Genomic DNA, 20,671 nt, shown 5'->3' with positions numbered 1-20,671 from the left:
GACAAAAGCATTGAGTCTTGGAACTGTGGATACAGCGACAAATGAGTAAGGCTGCCAGGTGACCAGACAAAAACCCAGCAACCTGAAAACTGCGCTGGTCTGTTCTTGTGTGCAGAAATCCAACTTGGCAATGATCATCGGCTAAGGTTTGCGTATTGAGCTGCAGCAACCTTGAACAAGCTGGCAATCTTACAGACAGAGGTCCTAATAATGAGGGTGCAGGGAGGGGAGGCCTTTGCTATCTGTAAGGAGCAGTTAAAGACCTATCTGCATATCCAGGCTCGTAGCTCGCAAATATCTCCCCCCACTTTCCTTCTTTGTTTTGGTGCCACACCCTCTCCCTCTGGTCTTCAGGATGGTATAACTTTGTGAAGTTTTCTGGCAATAGGTAAAACATGGCCGTAAGCCCTCCAGATGTTGTTGTTTAGTTGTTTAGTCATGTCCGACTCTTCGTGACCCCATGGACCAGAGCACGCCAGGCACTCCTGTCTTCCACTGCCTCCCACAGTTTGGTCAAACTCATGCTGGTAGCTTTGAGAACACTGTCCAACCATCTCATCCTCCATCATCCCCTTCTCCTTCTTTCCCAACATCAGGGTCTTTTCCAGGCAGTCTTCTCTTCTTATGAGGTGGCCAAAGTATTGGAGCCTCAGCTTCAGGATCTGTCCTTCCAGTGAGCACTCAGGGCTGATTTCCTTCAGAATGGATCGGTTTGATCTTCTTGCAGTCCATGGGACTCTCAAGAGTCTCCTCCAGCACCAGAATTCAAAAGCATCAGTTTTTCGGCGATCAACCTTCTTTATGGTCCAGCTCTCACTTCCATCTCCCATCATCCCTGACTATTGACCATGCATGCTAGCTGATGGGAGTTCCACAACATCTGGAGGGCCACAGGTTAGCCAACCTTGATGAAAATGGGTTGTTGTTTTTTAATTTAGAATTAGGCACATTGTGCAGTAGATCTCTAAGACATGCTGATGGCAAACAATGGAGGAGGTTTTCCTTATGCCCTGTTTGCATGCATCCCTGCACGAAGCATCTGGTTAGCCCCTGTGAATGCTGGAGGAACAAAGCACCAGAGGTCTTCTTTTTTAGAGTTAAAAAAAAAGGTAACCTACCCTACCTTAACTGATTCAGAATTAAGTTCACGCAAGACATATTTGGTGGGTGTTTGCCCTATTTTACATGAGCTGATGAATTGCTTAACTTCCAGTGTTCCGATGCAGTGATCCTTTTTTTAAATTATAAATTATGGTTATTATAATCAGAATGTTTATTTGCAGTGTATTTTCAGCACAAATTCATTTGTGGAAAATGTGGTATGCAGATAAACTGACATTGTCTATGTTTATCTGTGACAAAACCTCCCTGTGAGACCACTTTCCATTTAACATGCAAATAGCACTTTTGATGTGTGGAGCACCTTATAGTTCTTTATTTTTTTAATCAATTACTTTGTCTCCACAACTGCTCCTCAAGTTACGTCCCTTTAAATCTCCATTTTTAGTCCAAGATTGAGCAAATTGCTTTTGGCGACACAACATGATCTAAGTATCTGGGATTCAAAACTCCCTCTTGTGTTGCTCCATGTTGGGTCTAATTGCTTCCATTGTCTGATATATTTTTGGTAAATTCTGCACAATGCTCAATTAACTTACAGCTTAAGCTCTTTCTTTTTTCTGTTTCTTGGGGAATGTAAGCTCTACCCTGTTTCTAAAGTTCTTTTGTACATAGTTTCCTGTAGTTTTACGAATGTGTGTTGTGATGATCATTTTTCACAATGAAATCAGGTGTTTATTGCTCCACATTTTGCAACTTGAACGTCACATGGCTTTCATCTAAACAAAGGCAGCTGTATGAATCTGTAAGACGGTGATGGGGAATCCAAAATTCACATCAGACACAGCCACCTTTCCTATAGAGTAGCCAACATAGTGCTTTCTAGATGTTACACTCCCATCTCCCATCAGCCCGGCCAGTGGTCGAGAATTATAGGAGTTCTGCAAGATCTGGAGGGCCACGGATTAGACACCCCTAATTTATTAGGACCGGTCAAACTGCCACAAAAGTGTGAGTAAGCATGCAAATTTCTCTAATATCCAGCTGGATGTTAAGAAACAGGGTGGGGAGCAGAGAAAGAAAGAAAACTGGCTTATGTTGAAGCCATGAGGTCTGCATGCTTCATAGCCTTAAGATGGTGCCTAGGAAGAAGTGTGAGGCTTGGGCTATGTGCCCATTACCAGCTTAAAACACAGCTAGTTATTATTTTTCTCAATTTGAATCAAAGCTTAGTTGGGGCGGGGTGGGGAAAATAACAGGATAAATGCACGGTATATAACGATTGTGGCTAACCTTGTGTGTAGACTCCAAAACCAGCGGTAGGAACACAGGAGTGTGTACACAACTTTCAGTTCTTCTAGAAGCTGTGAAAGATTTTGAGTTACACCTAGGGATGCTGGAACAAAAATCCAACGGCTGATTCTTCATTTCCACAAATACAAGCAACAGCAGTTACTCCAATCTGCTGCCAGCTTTAGGAAGCTTAATATCTGTGGTTCTTCACAAGGGGACTGCTGTTCTGGACCATACCTTTAAAACAGATTTGAATCATCAATCCTCTCCCAAAGAATAATGGGAACTGAAGTTTGTTAAGGCTGCTGGGAATTTTAGATCTGTGAGGGGTAAGCTGAAGTTTCCAGAATTATTTGAAAGAAAGACCGCATTTCAAATGTTCTTTAAAGGTAATGGCATGTACAAAGAAGAAGAAGAAGAGGAGTTTGGATTTCATATCCCGCTTTATCACTACCCAAAGGAGTCTCAAAGCGGATAACAACCTCCTTCCTCCCCCACAAAAAACACTCTGTGAGGTGAGTGGGGCTGAGAGACTTCAGAGAAGTGTGACTGGCCCAAGGTCACCCAGCAGCTGCATGTGGAGGAGCGGGGAAGCGAACCCGGTTCCCCAGATTACTAGTCCACCGCTCTTAACCACTACACCACGCTGGCTCCCATAGCCCTGATTTGCTCGTTCTTTCTGGACTCACTGCATTTTTCCCATTGGGACCATGATCCAACACAGCTCTATGCATGCATGGCTGGCTGTGGGGAAAGGACGCTCTATGCTGCGCACACCTGGAGGGGCGTGTGCGTAGCCTTACCAACTATTGTGGCGGAAACTTCAAAACTGCCGTTCTATTTTTAAGCTTTGAATTTTAAACTGAAGAATAGACTGCTTCGTTGTGGTGTGGTGGAAACTTCAGAGAAATCCCCAGCTCTTCAGAAATATCCTCGTGTTATTTACTTTTGAGGCCCAACGGGCGGTTATGGGTATCCAGCTGCAAAAAGATGAGAGGGCAACGTCACTTTTTAATAGTTGTGCGGCGGTAGGTGAGTTTCAGCAGGTGTGGGCTGAATTGCCCGCTTCTGCACAGCATTTAAAGGGTTAGGACCTCTGCCTTCTTTTTGGACCTGGCCATCCTCTTAAGAGACTCGTAGACCAGAATTAAATAGCCACATCGTAAAAGAGGCGTACAGCTAGTCTCAACCTCTTTCTAAAAGTTCATCCTGGAGTCATTCTGAAAGCCAGTGCTTTGCAAGCAGCACACTGACAAGCCCAACAGCTGCTGAACGTTCCTCACGTGGAAGCTGTTAGTCTGTTTACGTGAGACGGAGCAGTTTTGCAGTGCTGTTAATGGCCACAGAATGCAAGAGAGAGGCATCTGACTCTTGCGGAAAAGAACAGGAAAATGCAGTTCTCTTTAGTTTCGGCTCTAGGTTATATCTAGAGTGCCCGTGTGCAAAACAGGGTGGGATTCCTACACCCAACTCAGCCACGAAGCCTCCTGGATAATCGTGGGCCAATTGTGCTCTCTCATCCTCACCTACCTCACAAGGTCGCTGTGAAGATAGAATGAGGAGGGGGATGAACGTTGTATAACCCCCCTTGAGACCCTTGGAGGAAAGATGGGATATACAGTGGTACCTCGGGTTACATACGCTTCAGGTTACATACGCTTCAGGTTACCAGAAATAGTGCTTCAGGTTAAGAATTTTGCTTCAGGATGAGAACAGAAATCATGCTCTGGCGGCAGCGGGAGGCCCCATTAGCTAAAGTGGTGCTTCAGGTTAAGAACAATTTCAGATTCTGAACGGACCTCCAGAATGAATTAGGTAGTTAACCCGAGGTATCACTGTAAATGGAATAAATAAGTAAACTATTAAACATCTAGCCACCCTAGTTATCTCCAGCTCATCCATCTATCTATCTATCTATCTATCTATCTATCTATCTATCTATCATCTATCTATCTATCTATCATCTATCTATCTTTGCTGTAGGATGTCTTCATGTGCCTTACCTCTGAACACTCTGGAAATGAAATTTCCAACAGTTCAAAACAATATCTTACGGCTCCTATGTAATGCTCCTGGGACTAAATTGTGTCATAGAATCACAAGAGTTGGAAGGGACCATCTAGTCCAATGCAGGAATGTGCAGCCGCCCCATACAGGGATTAAACCTTGGTGTTATCAGTACCACGCTCTAACCAAGACGTTTTTTATATCCCCCCCCCCAAATTCAAAATACGAATGTTGAAAATCCCCTCCCTTGCTCATAACACTATTTTAATCCTTCTGCATTATATTTTAAACCCTCTGCTTTATAGCTTCTTCTTTATAGCTTCGTTGAGGACCCAGTGAAGTCTCCTTTCCTGTTACGTGTTGAAACAGTCTTCATAGCTATCTTAGCTTCTGTGTAGACCATACATTTAAAGCATCTCCCAAAGAATACTGGGAAACTAGTTTACTTCTCACAGAGCTACAATTTCCAAGATCCTTAAACCACAGTTCCCAGGAATCTTGGGGGGAGGTTGTGTGTTTTAAATGTATGGTACTTACACAGCCTCAGTGTATACAATTCAGCTTTCCATAAACTGTACTTTTTGCATTTAATGATCTTTTCACCCCACATTTCCAATGTTTTCCCCTCTCTATATTTTTTCCTCTATATGCCCGTTTGTATTTATCATTTCCTGAATTGGCTGTGTTCATGGGCGAGTACTGATACACGACAAACAGGGAAGTATCAGTATGCTTGGGGAAACTTCAAGGCTTGCAGAACTACCAATAAAAAAATTGGGGAAGGAAGGTAATCCCAAAACAGCTCAGTGAGGACTCGGCATATTCATTGGCCGTCAAAACTTACACCGCAATAATTCTGTTAGTCTTCAATATGCCACAGGACTCTTTGCTTATTGTATAATCATTCAATAAACACCCAGTGAGTCCCCAGAAACAGCAATAAATACAATTTAAAACACATATACATTAAATCAACATGTATCAATAATATTATAAATACTTAGCAGTGTTCCTGCCAACTGCATCAGTGCCCATATACATACAGTGGAACTTTGGTTCTTGAACTTTTTTGTTAAATAATTTTTATTGAATTTTCAAATTATAACAACAAATTTTCCACAAATCTTAATTGAACAATTTATATATCCATATTTCTCCCCTGCCCCCTCTTTGGCTTCCCCATATTTCCGTATTGATTTGTTAAACAAATTCTATACCCTGCTGGTTTTACCTCCTATATAGTTGAGAAAGTTTAGTCAAAACCTGCCAATGGGTCCAAATCTTTATACTGTCTTTTAATATAGTTTGTAAATGGCTCCCAGTCCTTTTTGAAATCGATGTTGTTTCTTTCATGTATCCTCTCTGTCAGCTTAGCCAGTTCTGCGTAGTCCATAAGCTTAAGTTGCCATTCTTCCTTTGTTGGCGTTTTCTATGTTTTCCATACTTGTGCTAATAAAATTCTTGTTGCTGTTGTCAAACTTAATCTGTTCCAGGAGTCCGTTCGACTTCCAAAACTGTTCGAAAACCAAGGTGCAGCTTCTGATTGGCTGCAGGAGCTTCCTGCACTCAAGCGGAAGCCGTGTTGGATGTTCGGCTTCCGAAAAACATTCACAAACCGGAACACTTACTTCCGGGTTTGTGACGATCGGGAGCCGATTTGTTCGGGAGCCAAGCCATTTGAGTATGAAGGTATCACTGTATATCTCTCCAACAATGCTAAATTTCTGTAAGTAAAAATATTGTGGGTTTGATAAAGAAAGCCCCTAATGTGAAAGTTGGCTTCTTTAAAGAGCTGGGCTGGAAGGACCAAGGAGTGTCGCCAGAGCATATGAGGGAAACGGCAGGATTGAAGGTATTTTGAGTTGAAATTAAATAAAAAATTTGTTCTCAGTCTAGGACAGCTCCCTGCTTTCTTCACTAATACAGGGAAGAACAGGCAGTACCAGAAGTGGGATAGTGATCTATAGGGTGATTTTGAAGCCAGAAAGCTTGAGAAAGAAGCCCTAGATGTGTTAGCTGTGCTCCAGAAAATTGGAGAAGATTTAAGCAGCACTTTGACCTGCTCATAGAAGCCCGTGGAGCTGCCGAGACGACAACGAATAAAAGGAAGGCAGCTCTGCTGGTGAATTTTGCAGGGCCCCAAGATGCTGATTTGCTTAACACCTTTTCACTAGCTGCAGAAAAAAAAAAGTCTAAACATGATAGTGTGGTTAACAAGTCTGAGGAACGTTTGCACACAAAGCAAAAAAGCAAGATGTTTGAAAGAGAGGTTTCTTCATACAATAAAAAAGTGAGACAGAATTCTTAGAGCCTTCTGCGCAGGCTGAGCCAGACTGTAAACATATTGTAAATCTCCCTGTGATCCTCAGATGATGGGAGATAATGAAATAATAATAATAATAATCAGTGCTTTTTTTCTAAAAAAAATGTTTAGGGGTACTCTCATTTTGATTCAAGTAAATCACCATTTTATAGTTTAGATTGGAAAAAATTAATACAGTAAATGGACAAAAGTACAAAGATTCACAAAATGTTTAGGGATATCCATAGCCCTGCGTCCCCGTCCCCCCCAAAAAAGCACTGAAAATAATAATGAAACTTCTGACTAATAAGGGATCAGATTGGCCTAAGAAACAGGATTGCAAACTGACTGGGAAATTGCTAGAAATTTCTTTACTTTAGCAAAAAGCAATTGAAATCTCCTGAGTTGCAAGAAATTACATGCAAAAGAGAATACAGTTTATTTGTTTGAAGGAAAGAGTTTTGTTGAGTTTGTGGATTGTGACTTCTAGCAGCCATGGTGGAGGGTGGCAGTGATAGTGAGCCTCACTCAAAACCTAGTTTTGACTTATTTGGAACAGCAAGCCAAAGTTTGCAGGAAATGCAGGAAAGTTTGCATGCACCCACAGTGGTGCAGGGCTGGTGGAAAAACATGCAGCAGATGGCTGAAGGCTGGCTACTTTGCTAGGGCCTGCAAACAAAATTAGTGGCAAGAAGAAACTGCAGTCTGTGCACAGTGTCACAGGAAGAAAGCAGCAACAATCTATATCACCAAAGGGCTGGCATATTAAGTTAGAGATAAATGGCAGCAGGACGCGGGTGGCGCTGTGGGTAAAACCTCAGTGCCTAGGACTTGCTGATCGCATGGTCGGCAGTTCGAATCCCCGCGGTGGGGTGCGCTCCTGTCGTTCGGTCCCAGCGCCTGCCAACCTAGCAGTTCGAAAGCACCCCCAGGTGGAAGTAGATAAATAGGGACCGCTTACCAGCGGGAAGGTATCAAATCAAATCAAATTTTATTAAACGGTCACAGATCAGATTAACTCGTACAGCTAGTCAGCGAAGCATAACACTGGAAAAAAACAAAGGACAATTTCAATACAGATTACGCCATAACAGCAATTTAAAATTAGACAGCATAAATAAAATTAAGTATTTGCCTTTGCCTGCATATTGACATTGGAGAGCTCGTTTCCTACGCCTAATAGCGGCTACACAGAATTTGGCAACATTGATCGTAATTTCAGGAACCTTATCTTCTACCAAGGCTCTCATACATTGGAGTTCTGGTTCATTTTTAAGCTTTTGTAGAACTGGGGCAATAAAGGTCAGGCGTAGATCCTCGTAGTAACTACAGTGCAGCAATACATGCAGACTTGTTTCCACTTCCGATGAGCCACATGGGCAAACACGTGACTCATATGGTTTGCCCTCATATCTGCCTAGCAGCAGGGCAGAGGGCAGAACGTTGAATCTGGCCAGGGTAAAGAAGTGTCTGTACTTAGGTATTTGTAAATCAGCCAGATAATTTGCGGGTGAAAACCCTCTTCCAAAGTCTCTAATTGTGGCATGTTTATCCATTTTGCCCATATGACATTGCAACTCTATGTCCCTAATGCGTTGAAGCACTTGACTTTTGGCTCTCTCATATCCTGCCGCTATCAAGATCTGCGGGGAGAATCCCAAGCTTCTTATCTTTTCAAACAGGGAAGCTTTCCAGGTAGAATGAAAGGTGTCTAAGAGTGTTAAAGGAGCCAAACCGGCCGGGGAAAAAATAAGTTTTAACCAATAGTGTATCTTTAGAATCCACAACCGTGCGTTAACGGGTGGTTGTCCAACTTCTAAGCGGACGGCTGGGACAAGCTGAAGCTCGCAAAGCCAACAGGAATTATAAAAGTGCTCAGAGTCTTTAAAATGTTTTCCGTTTGTTAGAAATTGGCATCTGGAGGGCAATTAAGATAAGGTTTTAAAAGAATAAAAGTGAGCGCCGGAGAGCGTGACTTGCCTCGGCGCCATCTTGGCTTCCCCCAGCGGGAAGGTAAACGGCGTTCCGTGTGCTGCGCTGGCTTGCCAGATGCAGCTTGTCACGCTGGCCACGTGACCCGGAAGTGTCTGCGGACAGCACTGGCTCCCGGCCTTTAGAGTGAGGTGAGCGCACAACCCTAGAGTCTGGCAAGACTGGCCCGTATGGGCAGGGGTACCTTTACCTTTACCTTAAATGGCAGCAAGCTGAACACTGGAGCACAAACGTGATTCCTGAAAGCATAGCAATGCTACAAAGCAGGCTTAGGCAAACTCTGGCCCTCCAGATGTTTGGGGCTACAATTCCCATCATCCCTAGTTAACATCCCTAGGACCAGTGGTCAGGGATGGTGGGAATTGTAGTCCCAAACATCTGGAGGGCCGGAGTTTGCCTATGCCTGCTACAAAGGAAACCAAGCTACAGGGATAATAGGAAAGTGAAATTAAGAGCATATGGAGTGAGAGCATTTTTATTTTTTTTGCTTGGCATGGCATTTCTGAGGCGGTTTGGACAGATAATGGCCCTCAGTTTGGCTTGTGAGTTTTAGAACTTCTCCAAAGTTTATGGGATTTCTTCAGATCACATCAAGCCACAAATATTCTCAGTCGAATGGTCTCATTGAAAATGGAAGTACAAGTTGTAAAGAAATAACAGGATTCAGGTACTGGCCCAAATTATGGAGCATCTCCTCTGGAACGTGGAAAAGTACCTGCTGAGCTTCTGTTTGAAAGGGTTATTCGAACCGAGTTGCCCAATTATCAGAGGCTGAAGGAATAATGCAGTACGCTTCTGGAAACATGTTCAACACCTCAGGACATGTTTTAGATAGATCATTTATTACGGTCAGAGACCAGCTTATAAAACACACTTGGGGGCACAGTCACAGAAGAAAAACAAACAATTAAAACAATGTACAACAATAAACTACCAGGACATATTTTCCACCGATCTGCCCTCACGATCTGCCCTTCCAGTGAGCACTCAGGGCTGATTTCCTTAAGAATGGTTGATTTTTAGCTCACACTATTTCCCAGCTTTCTTCACTCATGCAAGGAACAGCACAGTTATCTGGCCAAACACGTTTTGCAGGTTTTTGAAGCGCTGAAAACCTGCAAAGCCTCTTTGACATTAGGCAAATTACGGTAAATGCATGAGATAAGCAACCCTCCGCTCTGTTGTACTCTGGGCTTCCTTGCATGAGAGCTTCTTTTGTTTCGTTCTTTTGTTTGTTGGGCCTGATGCTACACAGGAACAGCAGATGTGAACTGATTGCGGTGCGTCTTGTAACCACGCGTCAATCTCAGGCAAAAGAAGTCCTTATAAGGAGAGCAACACAGTGGAAATTTATGCAACTTTTTGTTTGATTTTGTTTATATGGAGACATGGGGTGGTTCTGGGCTTTTCTCAAAACTGAGCCAGCTGAACGGTTCCTCCACCACCACCCTAGATGAATGAAACGCCCACACCCTTGCTGTGAGTCTCATGATATGCTGAGCTACATAACAATGTGGAAATCTCAGGCCTGGGGGGAGAAATGGGGCCATGCGGTCCTCTCCATCTGGCCTATTGGACTCCCCACCCCAGCACACACCCCATCACCCACCCTCGTTGGGTGTTTTTGCTTGGCTAAGAATGCCTCCTTGAAATCTGATGGCGTTTCTTCCTTGCAGACAGAAAGGGCTGCTTGTAGAAACCGGCTTATTGTTCAGAGGTGAAAATTTGCATTCTTTGCTCCACCCACTTTTACCTGTGGCCCCGCCCACCATTGGAATGTGTTATCACTTCAAACACCTTTTTATCTCATTATGCAGTACATCATTTCCCAAAATACCCTCACGTCCACATAACAATGTGGATTCAATGCATCCCCTGGGTACATGTTTTTGCGTTATCCACATGACGTTTTCCTCCTCATCCAAGTGACTTTCTTTTGGGATTTTTTGTCAGGCAGCCAATGGAGGTTAGAAAAGCTCTCAGCCATGTGCTCCTTTAGCATGCCAAAGCATCCATCTCCCCAGCTCAAGAACATCTAAGGACATGGTCTGAACTGTAATAAACAAAAATCTGCCCTTATTCCCTTATGGGGGACACTAGAGCCCTTACAGAGTCCTTTGTAGGTTCTCCAGTGGTTGGAGAAAATAAGAGGCCAACCAGAGAATATTGAGAAGCAAAGCAGCTAGTAAGCCTGATCTTTATTGAACTTTTGCAACAGGGTGCTCCCCTCACAGGCAGGAAAGGAGGAGGACCCAGAACCAAGGTGTGCCTGCACTTATATAGACATTTTAAATTGCCTTCCCTGGAGCTCAAGACCACCCCTCCATACATCATACATACATCACAGAAAAAGTGGTCTGCAACAGAAATTTGAATGTTGTTTTTCCTGTCTGCCAGGTTATCTGATAATGTCTTATCTGATTGGGTTTCCTGGTAGTCTGGCCATCCCTTTGAGATGGTGCTTACCCAGTTCCTGAGACAATGTGAAGGTTCCCTCACCCCCTCCCTCCTTGCAGAGAAAACATTTGGCCAGTTTGGGAGTCAAAATGGTTTCAGGACAGTCTTCCTGTGCTGCTCCAGACATGTGGCCCACATATCCATGTACGTGCCTGGCTGGCACATTTATGAATATATATATCAGAACCTTGCTTGACTCCAACTCCCACCAGCTCCATCTATCACAGCCAATGATGACCAGGGATGATGGGAGATGGAGTCCTAACAATATCTGGAGGGGCAACACAGCTTCCTCAGTTCTGGTCCAAAGGCACTTTGCTGAAACTAAGCAGGTCTGGGGCTGGTCAGTTCTTGGAATCAAGGCGATTCACTTGGGAAAACCCGTGCCTTGAGTTCCAGAGGGTGGAGAGACACGGGTGTACATGAGATAGATTAGTACGCTGCCTCTGTGCACCCTCTCTGAAAGTGCAGATAGCTGATTATTTTCCCCAATATATTTTTGTAGCTGAGGCAGAAACAAGCTAGCTGCACACTGTTGGGCTTGCCCTTTCTTCACAGGAAGGGGAGGGGTTGTCTTGAGATAATCTTGCAGGGTTCGATGTTCCTTGGTTACCTCTAGAGGGGAAGCACAGCCTCTGAAATTCTGGAGTCAGCCTGAGAACTGCTTCCACTGCCTCAGAGTGTGTGCAGGTCACAGCTCCTTTGCTGCCAAACTTTGCCACCAACAGTTGTGACCGGCAGCCAAGTCAGCTTCAAGGTAGGTTTGAGATCTTTGACTCACGTATCTGTGGAAATCAAACACTTTATGCTCCAGGAACGCTTCGGCTAGAATAGTCCAGGTTGCCGTTTCTTTATCTTTCGCCACCTCCGAGTCAAATTGTGAAAGAATAAGATTTCACGAACTTTCTTTATCTCTGAGCAGGCTGCACAGAATGACTAATCCGTGTAATAGATGGAGGTCATCGCTTGTTTTGAAGGCATGGTTTTACTCATAAGCAGTGTCTTCTGTAGAAATGTATGTTTTTACTCACAAGTTGTAAACAGTGTGTTGCTCAGAAAAGCAATTAAGTTTTGAAATGTCATTGTTTTTCATACCTTTGCAGAATTTTCCAGAATTTAGATCAGATTTAGATTGCAAACATGTGTCTTACCAGCATGTATTTTGCTCGAATGGTTTACACACATAACTTGTCTTGGGAGAGTGCTTTTACAAGCAAGGGATCTCCAAATCTTGTTTCATAATGAGAAATTTTAAAGGACACAACATACCCAGAGGCGAACCTAGGATCCCTTGCGCTCTCGGCAAGTAGCTGTATTGCCCCCCCCAAAAAAACCCTCCACTTTTCTGCAATAGCCACATTAGAAATTACTAAATTTTATGCAACCCAAGTATTTGAAGTGTCTGCATTGCGGGTGATGCAAGATGGAAGGGTGGGAAAAAATTGCACGTCTTTGTGCAGCGTTGCAAGAAGCACAGGAAGATTCTCCCACATTTGATCTCACCACGACAGCAACGTTGTATATGCACATGTTTGCACCAGTCTCAAACCTTGCCATTTCTCCTACTGCTCAGCTCTCCTACCCAGCTTTTTCATTTCTTTTTAAAATAGTTTTTATTAAGGATTTTTTTGTGTTACAAAACAGATGCAGGGAAAGGTACATCTATCGTCTCCACTTCCAGTTCATAGAGTCTTTTACACAGTTCATTTACATTTAGCGAGAGACACTTTTGTCACAGATGTCTTGCAGTTGCGGAAAAAGAAAGGAAGGGAGATTGGGAGGTTATTGTTCTTTCATTCTCTTGCCTAAAGTGTTAGTGTAGGGGTTTTTTTGGGGGGGGGATCCTGAGCCCGCTTGGCTGTGTTCAGTTGACTGCAGTGTGGTTTGTTTGTAAGGGAGGGCCTGGTTGTGGGGTCAGGTTAGCCATATTGATTTGTATGCTGTTGGTGGGGGGGGGGGGCGGGGATAGGTTGTGGCTATGTATGTGATAAAGCAGGCATAGGGAAACTCGTCCCTCCAGATGTTTTGGGACTACGACTCCCATCATCCCTAGCTAACAGGACCAGTGGTCAGGGATGATGGGAGTTGTAGTCCCAAAACATCTGGAGGGCTGAGTTTGCCTATGTCTGATGATAAAGGAAGTGCTTTTTTTTCTAAAAGTATGTTTAGGGGTACTCTAATTTTGACTCCAGAAAATCACCATTTTATAGTTCAAATCAGGAAAAATAACTACAGTAAATGGACAAATGCACAAAATGTTTAGGGGGTATGTGTACCCCTACGGCCGTCCCCCCAGAAAAAAGCACTGGATAAAGGGGAACCGTACTGAGGGGAAGGCTTCCAATTTTGCTTGTCCCCGTACTAGCTTGTTTGTTGGTCAACTTTTCTAATAGGGCGGTTTCCCATACATTTTGCTAGCGGTGGTCCAGCTCTTGTCTATAATAGTCTCACAGATAACCGGAGACAGATTTCTGGGGTGATTTTTGCACTCACACCCCTCTGGGCCTGCACCCCTGGTGGGGGCTGGTTTCACCAACCCTTGGGTATGCCTCTGAATACGCCTCTGTTTCAGGTTAATGTGTCCAGCCGTCCCGAAGCTGTGCTCACAGTCCAGCTTCTCGTGTGGCAGGCCTCATGTTCAAGTTATAAATGCAGGCTACAGTTCCACCGTTGTGTTAAAAAGTGTATTGTATTGACAGTGGCACTGATAGAAGCCTTATGTGTGAGAGGGTCATTGGACTCAGTTGTAGAACCAACATTCATAGGAATCTTATATCTTGTGGCCAGTTTATTAGTCTGTCCAGCCACCCAACACTTCCAAACATTGATTGTTTTTAGATGTTTCTTACTGATGTGTTTGCTGCCTTCGGCTCCTTTGGGAGGAAGTGTGGGATACATATATATATAAATATCCAGTATTGTCTACTCTATGGGACGTGGGTGGCGCTGTGGGTTCAACCACAGAGCCTAGGACTTGCCGATCAGAAGGTCAGCGGTTCGAATCCCCGCGATGGGGTGAGCTCCCATAGCTCGGTCCCTACTCCTGCCAACCTAGCAGTTTGAAAGCATGAAGTGCAAGTAGATAAATAGGTACCGCTCCAGCGGGGAGGTAAACGGCGTTTCCGAGTGCTTCTCTGGTTTGCTAGAAGCGGCTTAGTCATACTGGCCACATGACCTGGAAGTTGTACGCTGGCTCCCTCAGCCAATAAAGCGAGATGAGCGCCGCAACCCCAGAGTCGGCCACGACTGGACCTAATGGTCGGGGTCCCTTTAACTTTTTATTGTCTTCTCTGATTGGTGGCAGCTCTCCAGGGACCCCAGGCAGAGGTCTTCCATATCACTTGGTAGTGCCCGGATCCTTTGGATTCCCAGAGATCTACAGATTGAACCTGGGACCTTGTACAACATGCGTAGCATATGCTCAACCACCGCGAAACTTAGGCTCCTCTCATGTCCACGATACTGCCCCTGCCCTTCACCCAGCAGTAATCCAGCTATCCTTTTCTGTACAGGAGGAAGGAAGCAGCATCTCCTCCAGTTCCCCTAACAACCCCACTCTGCTTTTTAATCTTGCTTACCAGGATATGTTTCCCACTGGGTGGACTGTGAGACTCTGGCTTCTGTTTATACTCCTTGCAATGATACATGCAGAGAAGATGCTGGATTCAGGTAAAGTAGAGAGATGGGTTTTGCACATGTGGAGAGGGGGAGAGTGTCAGAGTTTCACCCTTTTAGCTGGCAGTGTAGCGGACCCTCCGAGTGTCCCTGTTTTCCAGGAACGGTCCCAGAATTTCAGAAGCCATCCTGGATTCCGATTTGATCCAAGAATGTCCCACTTTTCCTTAGGACATCCCTATTTTCATTGGAGAAATGTTGGAGGGTATCCTCTGTGTCTTTGGTCCTTTGGTCCAGAGACTGCAGCTGGTTGCAGCCCCAGTGGTGAGTGGGGCTTCTTCTCAGGCAGATATCATACCAGTGCGAGGGATCCGTGCTGGCTGCCTGTTAGCCACTAAGCCAGTTTTCAGGCACTGCTACTTGCACACAAAGTCCTAAGTAACTCTGGACCAGGTTACCTGGAAAACCATATTCCTCTTCACTGCCTGCGATCAGCTAATGGAACCTGGTTGGTTTTGCCATGGCCTGACAATAATCTGCTTGTGGTAACATGGAGACAGGGCCTTTTCAGTGGTGACGCCAGTGTTGTTGAATGTCTTCCCTGCTGAAATACAAGAGGCTCCAGCAAAATTGGCATTTTTACACAAGGGTTCCCCTAATTTAAACTTGTGGCTTGTTTTTACTGTTTTGATTGTTATGCTGTTTGACTGTTTTATTGCATATTTTAATTTGAGATGTCTTAGGGCTTAACCACACTTACCATTTGGCCCGCACTTTCCAGGCACTGGTCCATGCTTAAAAGCTCTGTGTCTGAGCAGTTTTTTTTACTGCTCAAATGAAGCAAACGTCAATTCAGGTTTTCAGCTAATTGCTGTTTGCTCTGATTGAGCTTTAAAGGACGGGTTTCTGCAGAGAAAGCTCCAAAGGAAAAAAAGGGGGGGTGCGAAAGAATGAGCAGAGGAAAGGTAAGTGTGACTAACCCCCTAATGCTGTTGAGCACTTTAATTGTGAATTTACTGTACGGTTAGAAGTCACTTTGGCATAAAAGTGGTATATAAATTAAATAATAATAATAATAATCAGAATTAAGCTCCATTGTATTCCATGGAGCTTACTAGCGTTTAAGTGAGGGAGGGGATTTCAGCCTTATTGGCCTGTGCTTGGGGATTGTCTGACTGCGTGTTCATGAGGTTTAGCAGCTTCCCAACAATGGGTTTGGAAGAGGAGATGGGAGATGGAGCCAGACTGGCCAACCAGACTGCCTGGGGACTATCAGGTGTGTCAGCAGGAGGGAGTGGGAAAGAGAGAGCTGGCATTAGCTCACCTGTGTTTCCTTTGCAGGTTCATGCCAGCCTCATCCCTCCTGCCACGAGTGCATCCGTTCCCATCCCAGCTGTGCCTGGTGCAAGCAACTGGTGAGTATCACAGAAGCCTGTGTCATTTTCCTTTTTCCTCAGTCTAACTCTAGCATATCCTTTGGGGGACCAAGGAATCGTTTTTCCTAGGGTTGGCACCTCAGAGCTTAATTTGCTGTTAATGTATTTTTGTTTAAAGCGTTGGGTGGGTGGACTGACTACTCAGGGCTCGAAACGCCCAAACATGTGGCTTTTATTCCTTTAATGCTGAGACAAAGGTACTCTGTGCATGTCCAGCGGCACCCTTTTCTCCAGCCAACTGGTGGGGGGAAATAGGTATTTCTGACCACCCCACCACCTGATATGTGGCAGCAAGCTTGACTTGCTTGCTTGAGCCATCTGAAGCCTGTTGCCACTTTCCTGTGTTGCAACCTCCTCCTCGGCCTTGCTTGATCCACAAGCCTTGGTGGGTTGACAGGCAAACACTTTGGACTCCTGATTGCACAGGATAATTCTCCCAGTCCAAGCAGTTGTGCCCGTTGGCAAAAGAGGCGAAACATTTCCTTGAAGGTGGCAGCATCTGGAGGTGGCAAGCTACCAGCCTGGCCTCTGACTCACCCCTTGTCCTTTCACTGTGGTTTCTCTCGCACAGACTTTCTCTTAAACTGTGCAAGAGAAGGTCGTGTACTGAGTCAGCAAGAATCTAAACCAGCAGCACTCTGGAAATTTGAGGCTCTTGAAGCCACTTCTTTAAAGAAGCAGATGTGAAGGAATATATTCCATATAATGATACAAAGAGTGCCTCTGAGTACGTACAGAGCTGTGTGTGTGTGTGTGTGTGTTTGTATGTGTGTACAGAGACAGAGGAGGAGAGAATTAGGGAGCACATCTTCCTTCTGGGACAGATGGTGGTACCTTGGGTTAAGTACTTAATTCGTTCCGTAGGTCCGTACTTAACCTGTAACTGTTCTTAACCTGAAGCACCACTTTAGCTAATGGGGCCTCCTGCTGCCGCTGCACCGCTGGAGCACGATTTCTATTCTTATCCTGAAGCAGAGTTCTTAGCCTGAAGCACTATTTCTGGGTTAGCGGAGTCTGTAACCTGAAGTGTATGTAACCTGAAGCGTATGTAACCCGAGGTACCACTGTACTTAACCCGAGGGACCACTGTACAATGATACGCTCTGTAACTGACTGTCCTAGCTCACGTTCACGGGGCAGCTGATGAGGACCAACATATCACTTCCTAACAGGATCAGTGTACGCATTTTAGCATAGCACCGCAAGACAACCGTTTCCTGTCCGCCCACAGGGCAGCAGGCCATAAAACTGTAATAATATCCCTCTGCTGACATCACCCGTAGCCCTGGCTCTCTCTTAACATGGCAGGCTTGGCGAGTCTCATCTGGGGAGGGGGAAAGATCCTACCTTCTCTCAGGAAATCTTTCCCAGAACCCTCTTTGCTGAAATGATAAAGGCCTCGTGCCCTTCTACCCTCCTAGCCCTGTGGTGCTGGGCCCCCACACCCAGTACCACCCCCTCAAAAAAAACCCAAACACCAAAACCACACTTCCATAGAAAAGAACTATTGCTCTCAGTACCCACTGTTCACCCTCCCAGTGCCGGAAAGCCAGCCAGGTGCCCTGCTAACCATGAGGGAAAGAGTCGCTCACCACATCCTGCCCAGATGTTTGCGTTCAGGCTGAAGTTTAATTTTTATGAATTGTACATGTATGCACATGCATTGCCACTTTCATTACTGTAAATTGCCTTGTGAGTTTTTAACAGCGGCAGTGCATTGAGGGTGGGGGGAGAGAGAGAGAGAGAGAGAGAGAGAGAGAGAGAGTTCCTTCGATCAGACATAGGTTCAAAACCATTATAATTGATTTAATGATAAACCCTCTCCTGGATCTCTCAGGCTTTGCTGATCTTAACGGTTTTGTTTCTAAAAGGAACCAGTTTCCTAAAAGAAAAGTAGGCATAGGCCTAGCTTTGCTGCATGTGGCTTGTGTAATTTGGCCATGTATGCATCAGTAAAAAAGGAGGGAATGCCTCACCCTGCCCACCCCATACAAGATGCAGATTTGCATAGCATTTGCATATACTAAGTTCATGCAAATTATGAAATAATTACTGCGATTTAAAAAGGAGCGTGCTACATCTCACTGGGTGGGTGTGGCCACAAGGTGGCTCCTGTTTCTGCCCAGGCTGCTGTCTAGGTGCTGCTAACTATTGATGGCTAACTTCAAGGCCTCCTCCCTGTCCTCCTTTCTTCTTATGGTTCTTTATCTTTATCTTGGGCTACAACTTGTAAAATTCTATTGTGTTACCTCTTACTCCAATAAAGGTAAAGGGACCCCTGACCATTAGGTCCAGTCGTGGCCGACTCTGGGGTTGCGGCGCTCATCTTGCTTTAATGGCCAAGGGAGCCGGCGTACAGCTTCTGGGTCATGTGGCCAGCATGACTAAGCCGCTTCTGGCTAACCAGAGCAGCGCACGGAAACGCTGTTTACCTTCCCGCCGGAGCGGTACATATTTATCTACTTGCACATTGAAGTGCTTTCGAACTGCTAGGTTGGCAGGAGCAGGGACCAAGCAAAGGGAGCTCACCCCGTCGTGGGGATTCGAACTGCCGACCTTCTGATCGGCAAGCCCTAGGCTCTGTGGTTGAACCCACAGTTCCACCCGCGTCCTTACTCCAATAAACACCCCTAAATGCTACAACTTTTCCTCAGGGAGATGCCAGACCCACCTGATCATTTTGCTTTCCCCTTTCTGAACCTTTCCCTTTTTGAAGTGGGGCTGCCAGTACTGTACATACTGTTCCATCTTCTTCCTTGTCACTGTTTGCATGAGTAGAGAGGGCAGGTGAGCAGAACAATGACTGCAGGAAGGAGGAGGAGGAAGAGGACTATCGGGAGCAGCAAGCTCTGAGGGGTGGGCTAGAAGGGGCGTGAGCCTGGGCAGTGGCCGGAATGGTGACCCTGATAGCCTGAGAATGCGCATTGCGCTTTCTGTCTTATGGTGTGTGTGGAAAAGACACTGATCTCAGCACCCCATAGGATGGGTAGCGGGGTAAATCGTTTATCTGGCTGCAACAGCAATTCAAAGACAAAGCAGCATTCGGGCCTGCAGTTTTTTCACCTATAAAACAGGAAACCACTGCCGCTCCACTGATAAGGCGGTGGTGGCTGCCTTTTTGGATGTCTTGTCAATTTTGGTGGTGGGTTGGGAGAAGAGTAGAGTGGGGAAGGGGTGCCAGCCATTGTTGCTTATACTGCAGAGGAGCTCCTCCATTGCCACACGAGACAAACACATTGGCACAATGGTGGTTCCTTCATTGCCATGCGCTTCTAAGCAGGTGGACGACGGCTGATGACGACTGTGATAAAAGTGTGATTCTGTTGTTTGCATATTGAGTACAGTAATATAGGGAGATCCCCAATTGGAGGGGGGCACCCCCACAGCTTTCACAGCAGGTGGGGCCATCCACGCCGAGGCATTTGCCGTTCCTGTAACGACCCTCTAATAAGCTACATTGGGCAAAGGTTGAAAGAGCAAGCAGTTGGCAGCACTCAATTTCAAGTACGGTCAGGCTGTTAAAACCGCCATTGACCCTAAACAACAGAAGTAGATGGTTTTCTGGATGCATCTTTTTAAAAATTATTATTAAAGATTTTCTTGATTTACAGAAGTATGTGTAGTGTCTCTCTCTTGTATTTTTTCCATGTAACATTTTAAAAATCAGTTTCATTTGTTGAGACATTAGGGAAAAAAGGGGGATAGGGTGGACGGGGGGGGGAAGATGGGTGGGGTCGGGTGGCAATGTTTCTATTTTGCTTAATGTATGTAGGGTTTGGTTGTCAGCGTTGCTTGTGCAGGTTCTCCGCTGTTCACTTGTGTTTCTTTGGTGGTGAGAGAGGTTGGGGTTGGCCTAGGGTGTGGTTGTTTGTGATTGGCTGTGGTGATCTTTTTTTTCGTGTGTGAGTGGGGTGGGTGGGTGTTTTGGATCAGGTTAGCCATACTGATTTGTATGCTGTTGGTGGGTTATTGTCATTGTCTTGTTGGGCTGTGTATGTGATAAAGGGGAGCCTTACTGGGGTGAAGGCATCTTCTTCTGTTTGTCCCCATGTCAGTTTCAGTTTATTGGTTAATTTTTCTAGAAAGGCTGTTTCCCATACTATTTGGTACCATTGGTTCTGGACGCATCTTCTGAAACGGTACTAACAGCAGCATCAAAGGGAGAGTGAAGATGAACAAATCCCTTGCAAGCTAGTTGCAGCAAGTCTCGGAGGGTTAAGAAGTTACAGATTCCGACCAAGGTTTCACTAGTCCCTTGAGGAGCCATGCTGGATAGTGAACCCTGGATGCAGTGGTGTCCAAGAAGTCATTTTTCTTTGCCACCACTTCATTTTAGCCACTGCCATGTGCTCCAGCCTGTGTTTGGCTGGCTTTGTTACAAGATTTGTGACGTGCTCCAGCTGTCGCCCAGCCTCCTTCATTGTCTGAAAGTTCACTGGAAAACCCTGAGCTCTACAGGGTCAGAGGAGTGATCCCATTGATTTTCTTGCTATTCCGTAGTAAGATTAGG

General features: G+C 45.2%; 1 protein-coding gene across 1 annotated transcript in view; it reads left to right on the top strand.

Moving 5' to 3' along the window:
- The window catches only part of ITGB7 (integrin subunit beta 7), a 45,028-nt gene that overhangs the window by 3,509 nt on the left and 20,848 nt on the right, over positions 1-20,671 (top strand). The window contains 2 exon segments of the mRNA XM_083728833.1: positions 14,692-14,779; positions 16,067-16,140. Of these exon segments, the coding sequence (XP_083584959.1) occupies positions 14,692-14,779; positions 16,067-16,140 (162 nt within the window).

This window comes from Podarcis gaigeae, assembly GCF_964106915.1.
Source record: "Podarcis gaigeae genome assembly, chromosome: 2".
In the NCBI taxonomy this organism is placed as follows: domain Eukaryota; kingdom Metazoa; phylum Chordata; class Lepidosauria; order Squamata; family Lacertidae; genus Podarcis; species Podarcis gaigeae.
The sequence above is the reverse complement of the archived record's forward strand: the minus strand, read 5'-3'. Positions and strand labels throughout refer to the sequence as shown.